The sequence below is a fragment of the Bos javanicus genome, chromosome 25 (genome assembly GCF_032452875.1).
Source record: "Bos javanicus breed banteng chromosome 25, ARS-OSU_banteng_1.0, whole genome shotgun sequence".
NCBI lineage: Eukaryota > Metazoa > Chordata > Mammalia > Artiodactyla > Bovidae > Bos > Bos javanicus.
Genome location: NC_083892.1, coordinates 14,505,649 through 14,520,005, shown reverse-complemented (window position 1 = coordinate 14,520,005; position 14,357 = coordinate 14,505,649). Strand labels below are relative to the sequence as shown.

Below are 14,357 nucleotides of genomic sequence, written 5' to 3'. Positions count from 1 at the left end.
CAGGTTCAGGTGAACTGTGTCTTCTGGTTTCATGACAGGTTGAAGGAGCTCCTTTACTTCTCTGTTGGGACATGCCATTTTCAAGAAACAGGGCAGTAGCACAAGAAGGGGAAGTCTTCCCACTCTGAGCCCCAGGACATTCCCCCAGCCAGCCCCCTCCCCCAGCTCTGGAACAGTGGTCAAGTGCGTGAGTGTAACTTCCATCCCTTCCTGCCAGACTCGGATTCTCGTCACCCATGCACTCCACATCCTGCCCCAGGCTGATTGGATCGTGGTGCTAGAAGATGGGGCCATTGCAGAGATGGGTTCCTTCCAGGAGCTGCTGCACAGGAAAGGGGCCCTGGTGGGCCTTCTGGATGGAGCCAGCCAGCCAGGAGATGGAGGAGAAGGAGGTACAGGCTGGGCTTTGCTGGTTCTCTGTGCCTGGCTTCTGCCACCCTCGGAGAGGAGGCTACACAGCTCCCACTGGCCAGAGTGGAGCCTTCAGACCACACCCTCCCTAGAGGCCCAGGCCAGAGGCAGACAGCTCTCCCATGAGGCCACCCGTCCCCCAGTTGGTGCCAGTGGAACTTTCTATGAGCCAGGGACTGTACTAAGTGCTTCTATAAACATGCATTGTCTTATTTGGTCTTCACAACCCCTCTATGAGGCACTGTGCAGTTATTTTTTTCTCCTTATTTTTCATTTTTTTATGCAAATGCAGCTTACGAGTCCAGCTTTCATGTGTCTGTGTCTTTACATGAGCCAGGCTCACATCTGTTCATCACGGTGGTGGTTCACAGACTTTTGGATGCAAAAATTTACTTGAAACACTCATTTAAAATGCCATTCCAAGCTCTCCCCATGAAGATTCTGGGATTCAAAGGCTTTTGATGGTTGTGGTCAACATACCACATTTTGAGTAAGAAGACCCAAATATGATATCCCTAGACTGGCTTCTCAGCCTTTTGGCCAGGGTCAAGTGCATGCGTGCATAGTTGTTCAGTCGTGTCCGACTCTTTGTGACCCTTTGGACTTGAGCCCACCAGGCTCCTCAGTCCATGGGATTTTCCAGGCAAGACGACTGGAGTGGGTTGCCATTTCCTTCTCCAGGAGATCTTCCTGACCCAGGGATCCAACCCACGTCCTCTGTGTCTCTGGCATTGAAGGCAGATCCTTTACCTGCTGAGTTCTCAGGGAAGGTCAGCTTTAGTATGAGGGCTTCCCTGGTGACTCAGTGGTGAAGAATCTGCTTACCGACAGAGGAGATGCAGATTGGGTCCCTGAATCAGGAAGATCCCCTAGAGTAGGAAATGGCAACCCACTCCAGTTGTCTTGCCTGGAAAATTCCATGGACAGAAGAGCCTGGTGGGCTGTAGTCCACGGGATCGCAAAGAGTTGGACATGACCTAGTGACTGAAAACAGACTAGAATACCTAGATGTACTTTGATATACCAAGTAAAGCAATAAGAATGTAGCTCTTGATTGGCAAATGTAACTTAGTGGTAAGTAAATTATAGCATTTTATATCGAAACAAGTAGGTATAGATAAGTAGGTATTCATACAAATCTTCAAGACAGCCATGCAAGAAAGTTTTGTGTTTTTTGTGGGTGCTATGTACCACAGAGGTATCATTTGATTTTGTTATTAGATGGGGGGTATGCACTTGCTCAATGAATTGCCAGCAGTTTGAAAGTTTGATGTTTGTGTTGGGGCAGGAGATTCATCCTGAGTTTATTATTTATGCCATGATTAATCCTACTGAGTTATGTAGCGTTATCAGAAGCATTGTTGGATGGGACTTCCCTGGCTGTCCAGTGGTTAAGACTCTGGGTTCCCGGTGCCGGGGCCATGCGTTCAGCCCCCCACACTGCATGGTATGTCCTGGCTGAGAGCTTCCTCAGGACCAGGTGCCAGGGCAGCAGATTCACGGCACAACTGTGGACTCTAGGCGCCCACTGCCGCCAGCCCTCAGACAGGACCCACCACCCCAGACCCCAAGCGCATTCAGCACCCCCAAGGCCTCATGGTGGCCAAGGAGGAAGGGGATGGGGCCGCGGGGGCTCGGCAGCGGGGTCCAGGTCGGAGCAGGAAGGGGCCCACAACGTGCTCACGAGGGTGCTCTGTGAGTCCATCCCGTTGTGCAGTTATCGCAGCCACTTTTCAGAGGAGCAACTCAGCCAGAAGAGAGTTAAATAATTTGCCCAAGGTCTCAAGATTAGAACTTGGGCATGTTTGGCTCTTGAGTCTGTGCTTGTAACTGCTACAGGGGCCGAGCAAGGAGGTCACTTGGTGTCTTGAGGCCAGAGGCCCCGGGTGGGCCAGCTAGGGGTTCTAGCTACCCAAAGAACACAGTCCTTACTGGAAAAATTGACAGTGTTCTGGTAGGAAAGTCAGCGATCCACGTTCAGCCACAGTGATGATAAAGAACTGCCAAGGTCACCTCCATTAACTCATTTAATCACCACTTAGCACCTGTGAGCTCAGTACTGTATTTACCTTCATTAAAAAAATTTATTTATTTTAAGCAGAGCATAATTACACTATTGTGATGGCCTTGGCCATACAGCCACATGAATCAGCCACGGGCATACTTGTGTCCCCTCCCTCCCTCCTGAACCCCCCTCCCACCTCCCTCCCCACTCCAACCCTCCAGGTTGTCACAGAGCATCAGCCTGAAACACATACATTAATTACTATATGTAAAATAGATAGCCCGTGGGAGTTTGATGTATGACACGGGGAACCTCCATTTTTTAGATGAGAACTGAAGCCCGGAAGTTCAAGAACTGGTCCAAGTTGACCTGATTCGTAAGTGGCAGTGTCAGGCTTTGAACCTCCATCTGTATGCTGTTTGCTGCCCCTGCAAGACAGAGCTGGGGCTCACAGCCAGTTTTCCCCCATCCCAGGCTCCGCCTCCTCTGCTCAGCAGTAGCTCACTCTGGTTAAGTCCCTAAACATTGATTCACTGTGTCACCCACCTGAGGCTTGAAGATAGGACCCTCCCAGCCTGGGGGATGGTGGGCAGGAGGGTCTTTCCTTGGGGAGAGGACATCTGAGATTGGGTGAGAGCTACATGGAAAAGAACATTCCAGAAACAGTGGACTGCTTGTGCAAGGGCACTAGGGGGACTCAAGCGGTTGGACTTGGTGCAGTGATTATTGCTGTTTCCCAGCCCCAAGTTCATAGCAGATGCTTGGTTATTTTTGCCAAGTGAATAAGTGAGTGAATGAATGAGGTTCTGGGAAGAACCCAGGGAGGACGGGGTGAGAGAGAAGGAGCCAGGTGAGAGGACGCGGACGCTCAGTGAGTGGAGGCAGCAGAGCCAGTGGGTGTCAGAGCCAGCATCAGGACCCCGAGGTGCCGACCTCCATTGAGTGACGCGGCTCTCTTGATCTTGCAGACACAGAACCCCCGGCCGGTGCCAAGGACCCCAGAGTCTCTGCTGCAGGTGGGAGGCCTGAGGGCGGATCAGAGAGGTGAGTTCGCTGTGGTGCTGAGCACAGGGAGGGCCCAAAAGCCGAGGCCGAAGCAGAGGCACTGTGTTATACCGCCTGCATTTCAGGAGGGTGGGGCGGCCCCAACCATTCTGGGTTGAACACCTGCTGAAGACCCACCACGGGGCCAGTGCAGGATGACTCACCAGAGACCGCTGGCTGGTCAGTTAGCCAAAATAACTGAGTCCCCACGTGTCCCTTTCACAGAATGACCAATCTGCCCTCAGGTGTGATGAAGGCCGTGGAGTTTGTCAGAGTTGTCTTGTGGCTGCAGCGGGGCAGGGCTGATGCAAAGAAGGAGTCAGGCCATGCTTGTCATTGTCCGTGCCAGGCCCTATGGCTCATGCTTTGAGGGGCATTGGTGTAAATTGGTGCTGGCAGGGTCACCAGGGGGAGGCCTAGTGTCCCCCTTTCTCCAGCTCCCTCTAGCCGCTCACTGATGGACTCACTGAGGTGCCATCTGCAGCAGGGGAATGGGCCACCTGTGCGCTCCATTTTTATGGAAAGTGACCTTGTAAAACAGAACAATAAGACCACTGGGCACCGGAGAGTGAGAACTTAAGTGCCAATTGTTGGGGGACTACAAGGGGCAGTGGAGGGGCCTCAGTCCCTGAGGCTGGGCCCAGTTCCTCCCATCACAGCCAGTCACCCAGAGCACTCCTGGGCCATTCGCTGGGCAGGCCCACGGTGTATAGTATCCTAAGTAAGAGAAGATAGATAGACGTGTAGATAGATGATGGGTAGATAGATAATAGATAGAGAGGTAAGTAGGTAGGTAGGTAGACAAATAGCAAGACAGAGAAAAACAGATACATAGATGCAGGTAGATGAATATTGTATTGGAAAAACTTGCTAATCATCAACCCCCTTTCTCTCCATCATTGTCTTTTCGTTGCTAAGTTGTGCCCAACTCTTTTGTGACCCCATGGACTATAGCCCGCCAGGCTCCTCTATCCATGGGATTATCCAGGCAAGAATACTGAAGTGGGTTGCTATTTCCTTCTCCAGGAGATCTTCCCAACCTGGGGTTCAAACCTGTGTCTCCTGCATTGGTAGGCAGGTTCTTTACCACTGTGCCACCAGGGAAGCTCTCACACAACTACATCATTCACTTCTGACACCAGATAGGTGCTCCCCTACTCCCCGCAAACCTTCACAGCAAGCGATTCTCCAACACCAACAGGATGTCCTACAATTGAACTCAGTTCTGACGCTGACCACCTGGAAAGAATGTCAGCTCCCACAAGTGAAGGGCTCAATCCCTCAAACCTGCTCCCCCCACTTCAGATGCCAGTCACAAGTAGTAGGTCCCCAGGGTTCACACAACTTCTGTCCTACTTGGGGACGAATTGGGGGCTTGCGTCACACCCTCCTTGAGTTTGATTAATTTGCCCAAATAGCCCACAGCACTCAGTGTATTGAAGGGTGCGATCAACTGGACAGCCAGATAAAGAGACATGCAGGGTGAGGTCTGGGAGGGTCCCACACACAGGAGCTTCTGTCTGCATGGAGCCCCGTGTGTCAACCTCTGGGTGTGTGCGCAAACCTGGAAGCACCCCAAATCCCATATTACTGGGGCTTTGTGAAGCCTCCCCCATGTGGGCATGATTCATCATTAACTCCATTTCCCGCCCCTCTTCCCTCGCTGGAGAATTGGGGTGGGGCTGAAAATCCCAAGCTTCTAATCATGGCTTAGTTTTTCTGGTTACCAGCCCCCATCCAGAAACCCAGCCAGAGTCATCTCAGTAGAACAGAGATGCTCTCAAGGCTCTTCTCACTTAGGAATTTACAAGGGTTTTAGGAGCTCTGTGTCAGGGATGGGGTCAAAGACCAAATATATATTTCTTAACATAAATCACAATATCACAAAGATAAATTGATAGATGAATAAATAGATTGATGGGTAGATGATTGGTTGATAGATGATTGATAGATAGTCAGACAGACATAGAGTATCCCCATTTTACATCTGAGGAAACTGAGGCATGGAGAGATTAGTCAACTGCCCCATGGTTTCACAGTAAATGGCAATTCATACTTAAGGTCATCTGCCTACTCAGCCACAGTTAATAGGAACAATCCGAAAGCGTTCAGCAGACTTCCTGAAAACCTGGACTGACAAATCTGAGAGTAAACAGCAGGTGCAAAATGATTGCAGCAATGCTCAGGCCAAAATGAAAGCCGAGAAGCTCCTTCAGTGAGATGGCATTGGAAGAACAGGCTTGGCCAACTCTGGGGTAATAGGTGGCATCTAGCTGGCACTGCAGATGAAGAATGGGAGCTTGGCACCTAATTGGTGCTCACAGTGTTAGTTGAATGAATGAATGAGTGAGTGAGTGGCTCAGTGGCTACCATACACGGCATGAGGAGAGACACTGATTTGTCTTTATTTGCTCTAAATGACAGGTTCATGAAGTTAGTGCCTGAGAAGGACAGCGCTGCCTCAGAGGCCCAGACAGGGCTTCCCCTGGATGATCCTGAGAGGCCAGGACAGCCGAAAGGAAAGGACGGCACTCAATATGGCAGGGTAACCATCTGCTGCTCCCCTCACCCCACATCCACGGCTGCTGGCCGCCCAGGGCTCGGGACCTCCCAGCATACACAGCACTGGGTGTGGGAAGAGGCTGGGGGGCACGACTCACCTTTATTGAACGCCTACTATGTGCCAAGTAAGATTCCAGACACTTCATACTCCTTAATGTTCACAGCCACCATAAACTCAGATGATGATGGCTCCATTTTAGGGAGGAAGAAACTGAGTCCTTAAGGAGTTTAGAGATTTGTCTGTGTTCTCACAGCTAGCAAGTGACCACCTGGGACTCAAACTCAGGACAGTCTGAATCTGAAGTTTACAGTATTTCTTCTTTCCTATGCTGCTTTGTCCACCCACCCACTCCTACCTGTTCATTCATTCATCCATCCATTTTCCTTTCCACCCACTCACCCACCCATCTACTCAGGCTTCTATCCATCTCACCCAGTCATCTAACTCTTCACTCATCCAGTCATCCACCCATCCTGCCATCCGTCTATCCCCCCAGCCTCTTACAGACCCACTTTTTTACTCTTCCACCCACCCATCTACCTGTTCACTCACCCATTCGTCCACTCAACCATCCACCTACTCATCCACCCAGCAAACATTTTCAGAACTCCCACTGCGTGCCAGACGACGTTTCTGCCTTGGTGGAGATTGCAGGCCAGTGGTGGTGGGGTTAGGAAACAATTAGGCTAATAAGAAAGGTGATATCAGGTAATGATAGATGCTGTAAATAAAATAAAGACAAGTGATGAGATAGGGACCAAGAGTCGGGGGCCTGCTTGGATAGGATGCTCTGAGCAGTGACATTTGACATCCCTGAAGGAGGTGAAGGACTCAGCCGTGGAAAGAGCAGCGAAGAGCGTTGCAGGCAGGGGGAACAGCAAGGGTCAAGGCCTTGAAGTGAGAAGAAGCCAGAGAGAAGGATCCCATGAGACCGGCAGATAGTGCATAGCGGGCGGGTGAGGTCAGAGGGTGTACTGAGGTTCGGAATGTCTTCTGAGAGCAAGAGAAAGTCAAGGGCAGGTCAGCAACAGCAATGCGGGGTCAGGTGGATGTTTGAACAAGTTCATTCTGGGTGCAGCTGCATGCAGAATTTCATATTTGTAGGAACTAGACCTTAAATAAATGACCCACTCTGCGTCTCAGTTCCCCATCTCTCAAGTGGGAAGTATGAGGATAGAGACACATGCCTGTCCATAGTAGGTGTTCAAATAACCACTCCCAACCCAGGAAGTACCACCACCTGTCCCCGTTAAGGCTCCCAGTGGCCACCTGGGAGCCATAGAGGAAGGGGGTCCTGAGACCGGGCGGGCCTGGGGGGAGGTGGTGCTCCAGGCGGGAGGTACTGCATGGTGGCTCCGTCTGCCTGCTGGCGTGCTTTGGGAGCCCCACCTGACCCTTCCTGTCTCCCCCTGGGGCCTCGCTCTGCCCCCATCTCTCCTATGTGTGCTACAGGTGAAGGCTACCATGTACCTGACCTACCTACGAGCGGTGGGCACCCCGCTCTGCCTCTATGCACTTTTCCTCTTCCTCTGCCAGCAAGTGGCCTCCTTCTGCCGTGGCTACTGGCTGAGCCTGTGGGCAGACGACCCCATCGTGGACGGGCAGCAGACTCACGCGGCCCTGCGGGGCTGGGTCTTCGGGCTCCTGGGCTGTCTCCAAGGTACCCCCCTCCATCCTCCAGCTGCACCCAAGAGTGCCTCGGGGCTGCCTCACCTACACACCCAGGCTCATCCTCTCTTTCCTGAACATCTGTGCAACGGTCCTGGCTGCAAACACAGACCTGCATCCTTAAGCTGGGGCTGGGGAAGTCCCTACTTTTACAGACCCCTTAGAGTTTCTCCCAGCCTCATTGGCAAAGGCAGAATGTTGGCCCCCAGGTTTGGGGGCACCTGAGCACTTAGGTGGGGCAGCAGGTCAGCTGGACTCTTTCCCTCCCCCAAGCAGAGAACCACTCCAAAGTCTGGCTGCTGTTGGCTTCCAGCACTCCCACATGGCTGCCTCTGCCCCCCTCCCAATCCCAGAGGAGGTGGGTCCTGGACCATTTCCCCACCATCAATGCCCCCTAACTTCTCTCTCTCTCTCTTTTTTTTAAATAGCTTTATGTTTTGGGTTCACAGCAAAATTGAGCAGAAGGTATAGAAATATACCCCCCACTTCCACATGTATATAGCCTAGGTCATTATCAACATCCCCCAGTGGTGCGTTTGTCACAAATAATGAACCTATATCCTAGCTACCTGAAGTCCACAGTTTTTTTTAAACAGTCTTCTTCTTCTTTTTTTTTTGGTGGGCAGGGGGAGGCTGTGCTTTGCTTCAGAGGCACATGGGATCTTTGATCTTCGTTTCAGCATGCAGGATCTTTAGTTGCGGCATGTGGGATCTAGTTCCCAGACCAGGGATCCACCCTGGGCCACCTGCATTGGGAGTGCGGAGTCTTAGCCATTAGACCAGGAGCGAAGTCCCCTGGAGTCCCCAGTTTTCATCAGGGTTCACTCTGAGAGTTGTACATCCCATTAGTTCATTAGTTCAGTCACTCAGTCGTGTCCGACTCTTTGCGACCCCATGAATCGCAGCACACCAGGCTTCCCTGTCCATCACCAACTCCCGGAGTTCACTCAGACTCACGTCATTTGAGTCGGTGATGCCATCCAGCCATCTCATCCTCTGTTGTCCCCTTCTCCTCCTGCCCCCAATCCCTCCCAGCATCAGAGTCTTTTCCAATGAGTCAACTCTTCACATGAGGTGGCCAAAGTACTGGAGTTTCAGCTTTAGCATCATTCCTTCCAAAGAAATCCCAGGGCTGATCTCCTTCAGAATGGACTGGTTGGATCTCCTTGCAGTCCAAGGGACTCTCAAGAGTCTTCTCCAACAAAACAGCTCAAAAGCATCAATTCTTCGGCGCTCAGCTTTCTTCACAGTCCAACTCTCACATCCACTGGAAAAACCATAGCCTTGACTAGACGGACCTTAGTTGGCAAAGTAATGTCTCTGCTTTTCAATATGCTGTCTAGGTTGGTCATAACTTTCCTTCCAAGGAGTAAGCGTCTTTTAATTTCATGGCTGCAATCACCATCTGCAGTGATTTTGAAGCCCCCAAAAATAAAGTCTGACACTGTTTCCACTGTTTCCCCATCTATTTCCCATGAAGTGATGGGACCGGATGCCATGATCTTCGTTTTCTGAATGTTGAGCTTTAAGCCAACTTTTTCACTTTCCACTTTCACTTTCATCAAGAGGCTTTTGAGTTCCTCTTCACTTTCTGCCATAAGGGTGGTGTCATCTGCATATCTAAGGTTATTAATATTTCTCCTGGCAATCTTGATTCCAGCTTGTGTTTCTTCCAGTCCAGTGTTTCTCATGATGTACTCTGCATATAAGTTAAATAAGCAGGGTGACAATATACAGCCTTGACATACTCCTTTTCCTATTTGGAACCAGTCTGTTGTTCCATGTCCGGTTCTAACTGTTGCTTCCTGACCTGCATACAGTACATCCCATAGGCTTGGACAAATGTATAATGACATATATCCACCATTAGAGTGTCATACGGAATAGTTTCACTGCCTACAATTATCTGTGCTTTGCACCTTCACCTCTGTTTCATCGATCTGATTGTCTGTGCTTTCACCAATACCACACAGTCTTTTTTATTTTTTCTGAGTTCTATACCATATTTTTCTTCCACATTTATTGATGTAGTTGACACGCAGCTCTGTGATTTGACTTACATCATGAACTGATTACCATAATAAGTGTGGTGAACATCTGTCATCTCTGTATAAGATACAAAATGTTAAACAAATATTAAACAATTTTTCTTTGTGATGAGAACTCTTAGGAGTTACTCTCTTAGCTTTCATATACAACATACATCAGTGTTAATTAGGGCTTCCAGGTGGCTCAGACGGTAAAGAATATGCCTGCAATGCAGGAGACCAAGGTTCGATCCCTGGGTCGGGAAGATCCCCTGGAGAAGGGAATGGCAACCCACTCCAGTATGCTTGCCTGGAGAATTCCATGGACAGAGGAGCCTGGCGGGCTGTGGTCCATGGGGTTGCAAAGAGCTGGACACGACTGACTAACACTTTCACTTTCAATGTTAATTATATTGATCATGTTGTACATTACATCCCCAGTATCTACTTACCTAATAGCTAGAAGTTTGTAACTTTTGACCACGTTTATCCAGTTCTCCCTCCCCCCACACCTCACCTCTGGCAACCAGAAATCTGATATGAGTGTGTTCGTTTGTGAAGTGTAATACATACAACGCTGTGTTAGTTCCTCTTCAGAGTTTTCAACTTTCCCTTACGGTACTTGTTGACTGTTGGTCTCATGCCAGTTTCCTGCTCCATAACATAGTAATTTGATATTTGTCTGCATTTCAAAATGGTGCCCATGGGAAGTCTTAGTTATGCTCTGCCACCATAAAAAGATATTAGATAATTATTGACAATATTACACTATATATTTCATACCTCTTGACCCATTTATATTGTAAAGGGAAATTTGTCCCTTGTCTGATCTATTTCTCTCCTCCTTCCACTCCCCTCTCCTATAGCAACCTCCTGTTTTTCTCTCCGTGTGACTCTGTTTAGTTATGTTTGTTTATTTGTTTTGTTCTTTCGATTCCACATATAAGTCAAATTACACAGGATTTGTCTTTCTCTGTCCTTTCATTTAGCATAATACCTTCTAGGTCCATCCATGTTGTCCCAGATGGCAAGAGTTTTCTTTTCGGCTGAGTCATATTCTATTGTATATATACTGCATCTTGTATATCCATTCATCCATCAGTGGGCACTTCTGTTTCTTCCATATCTTGGCTTTTGTAAATAATACTGCAATGAGCATAGCGGTACCTATATCTTTTCAAATTAGTGTTTTCATTTGGGGGGAATAAATGTCTAGACTTGGACCTGCTGGATTGTATGGAAGTTCTACTTTTAATAGTTTGAGGAGTCCCATACAGTTTTCCATGGTGGCCACACCAGTTTACATTCCCCTCTACAGCGCATAAGGGTCCTCTTTTCTCCACATCCTCACCAACACTTGTTTTGTTGTCTTTTTGAGAATAGCCATTCTGACAGGTATGAGATCATATCTCATTACATTTCCCTGATGACTAGTGATGGTGAGCATCTTTTCAAGCACCTGCTGACCATCTGTATGTCATATTTGAAAAAATGTCCATTCAGATTCTCTGTGCATTTTTCAATTGGGTTGTTTGGTTTTTTGACATTGAGTTGGATGAGTTCTTAGTATATTTGGGATATGAACCCCTTATCAGAAATATCATTTGCAAATAACTTCTCCCATTCAGTAGGCTAATTTTTCATTTTGTTGATAGTTTACTTCACTGTGCAAAAGATTTTTAGTTTAATGTAGTCATATGTTATTGAAAGAGGTTTTTGTTGTTTGGGGTTTTTTTTTTTTCATGAACAAGTGCTGGATTTTATAATCTTTTTCTGCATCTATTGACATGATCATGTAATTTTTCTTCTTTAGTCTGTTCTGTAGTAGATTACATTAATTGATTTTTCAAATGTTGAAGCAGCTCTGCATATCTGGGATAAATTCCACTTGGCCATGATGTATAATTCATTTCATACATTGTCAGATTTCATTTGTTATTTTGTTGAGGATTTTTGCATGTCCGTTATTTAGAGACATTGGTCTATGCAGTTTTCTTGTAATGTTTGTCTGATTCTGGCTTTAAGGAATGCTGACCTCATAGAATAAGTTAGGAAATACTCCCACTGCTTCAATCCTCTGAACGATATTACAGAGGATCTGAAAAAGATTGTAGAGATTAATGTAATTTCTCTTTAAATATTTGTTAGAACTCAGCGAGGAACTCACCTAAGCCTGGCACTTTCTGTTTTGGAAAGCTATTATCAATTCAGTTTCTCTAATAGTTTCTGAATAGGCCTACTTGGATTATTTCTTCTTGCATAAGTCTAGGTAGATTGTATCTATCAAGGAATTGGTCCATTTCTCCGAGGTTGTCAAATTTATAGGCATAGAGTTATTCATAGTATTCACTTATTATACTTTTAATATCCATGGGATATTAATGACATCCTTTTATTTAAAAGTTCAGATATTAGTAATTTGTCTCCTCTCTCTTTTTTCTCAGTCTGGCTATAAGCTTATATTTTTTATCTTTAAAAAAAATTTTTTTTTATCTTTTCAAAGACCTTGGCTTTGTTTTCATTGATTTTCTTTATGATTTCCTGTTTTCCATTTCATTGATTTCTACTGTGCTTTTTATTGTTCACTTTCTTCTGCTCCTTTTGGCTTCAGTTTTCTCTTCTTTTTCTAGTTTCCTAAGGTGAAAGCTCAGATGGTGAATTTTAGAGCTTCCTTTTTTTCTAATATATACTTATTCAGTACTATCAGGCTCTCACTAAGTCGCTTCGGTCTGACTCTTTGCCACCCTATGGGCTGGAGCCCCCCAGGCTCCTCTGTCCATGGGATTCTCCAGGCCAGAATACTGGAGTGGCAGCCATGCCCTCCTCCAGGGGATCTTCTCATCCAGGGATCAAACCTGCATCTCTTATGTCTTCTGCATCCGCAGGCGGGTTCTTCAGCCCTCGCACTGCCTGGGAAGCCCCGTTCAGTGCTCTCCATTCATCTTAAGTACTGTTTTCACTACATCCTCCAAATTTGATGCCGTGTTTTTATTTTCATTCAGTTTAATATATTTTAAGATTTCTCATGAGGTTCCTCCTTTGACCCATGTGTTACTTAGAAATGTGTTGTTTAATCTTCAAGTATTTGGGGATTTTCCAAGTATTGTTGTGTCATTCCACTGTAGTCTGAGAACAGACATTGTAAAGTTTCTCCTCTTTTAAATTTGTTAAGGTGTTTTCTGTGGCCCAGAATGTGGTCTATCTTAGTGAATGTTTCATATGAACTTAGGAATTTGTGTTCTGCTGCCGTTGGATGAAGTGCTCTATTGATGTTCATTGTATCCAGTTGACTGATGGTGGTGTTGAGTTCATCTCTGTCCTTACTGATTTTCTGCCCACTGCGTCTGTCCTTTTCTTATAGAGAAGAGTTGAGGTCTCCAACTATGATAATGGATGCATCTATTTCTCCTTGCAGTTCTACCAGTTTTTGCCTCACATATTTTGATGCCCTGTTATTAGGCAGTACACATTAAGGATTGTTCTGTCTTCTTGAGAACTGACACGTTTATCATTATATAATGCCCTCTTTATCCCTGATAACTTGCCTTACTCTAAAGTCTGCTCTATTTGAAACTAATATAGCTAAAAACTATATAGGTATAATGTACTAACTATATAAAACTATATGTCTCAACCTAGTTTAAACAACAAGAGAACGTATTGGCTTATGCGACTGGAATCCATAGGTAACTAGCTTCAGGTATGGCTGGATCCAGAGGTTCAACAAATGCTGGAAGATTAGCTTCCTTTTCTTCCTCTATGATAGCTTCCTGTGCAGGCAGGCAACCTGCTTTGGTGGTAAGATGGTATCTCACAGCTCCAGTCTGGCCACCTCAAAAAAGTGAGCACCTCTTCCCAAAAGTCCTAGCAGAGTCCCAGGTCTCACTCTTATTGGCCTGACTTGGGTCATGTGTTCACCCCTGAACTAACTGAAGAGGTTTGGATTGTCCGGGGATGAAATTCTCCCCACTCTAGAAACAAAGAATGAAGTTAGCTCCATTCCAAGAACGTAGATGGGCTTTGGGAGGAAGTGGGTGTGTTGGTTTCCTAAGGCTGCCGTGGGCTTCCCAAGGCGACACTAGTGGTAAAGAATCCACCTACCAATGCAAGAGACGTGGGCTCAGGCCCTGGGTCAGGAAGATCCCCTGGAGGAGGAAAGGGCAACTTACTCCAGTATTCTTGCTTGAATAATCTCATGGACAGAGAAGCCTGGCCGCCTACGGTCCATGAGGTCACAAAAGAGTCAGACACTACTAAGCAGCTAAACAAGAACAACGGGGCTGCCATAAAACTGATTACCACAAGCTTGGTAGCTTAGAACAACAGAAATTTTATTCTCTCACAATTCTGAAGCCAGAAGTCCAAAGTCAGGGGGTCAGCAAAAATCGGTCCCTCTTGGAGGCTCTGAAGGAGAAACTGTCCCATGCCTTTCGCCTAGCTTCTACTGGTCGCCGGCCATCCTTGGCATACCTGGGCTTGTGTTGCATCGCTGCCTCCATATTCACAGCATCTTCTCTTCTTATCCAATGGCGCCAGTCATTGGATTTAGACCCTGCCCTAAATCCAGGATGATTTCATCTCAAGCTCATTCACTAATAATATCTTCAAAGACTCTATTTCCAAATAAGGTCACTTTCTG

At 47.1% G+C, this 14,357-nt stretch overlaps 1 protein-coding gene across 4 annotated transcripts in view; it reads left to right on the top strand.

The window, feature by feature from the left end:
• Positions 1-14,357, top strand: part of ABCC6 (ATP binding cassette subfamily C member 6) — a 71,628-nt gene that overhangs the window by 38,202 nt on the left and 19,069 nt on the right. For all 4 annotated transcript variants that reach the window (XR_009733504.1, XR_009733505.1, XM_061401218.1 and 1 more), the window contains 4 exons: positions 218-392; positions 3,385-3,460; positions 5,885-6,005; positions 7,476-7,683. Coding sequence is in view for 2 of the 4 variants with exons in the window: in XM_061401218.1 (XP_061257202.1) it covers positions 218-392; positions 3,385-3,460; positions 5,885-6,005; positions 7,476-7,683 (580 nt within the window). In the remaining 2 variants the exon portion in view is untranslated. The remainder of the gene's footprint in view (positions 1-217; positions 393-3,384; positions 3,461-5,884; positions 6,006-7,475; positions 7,684-14,357) is intronic.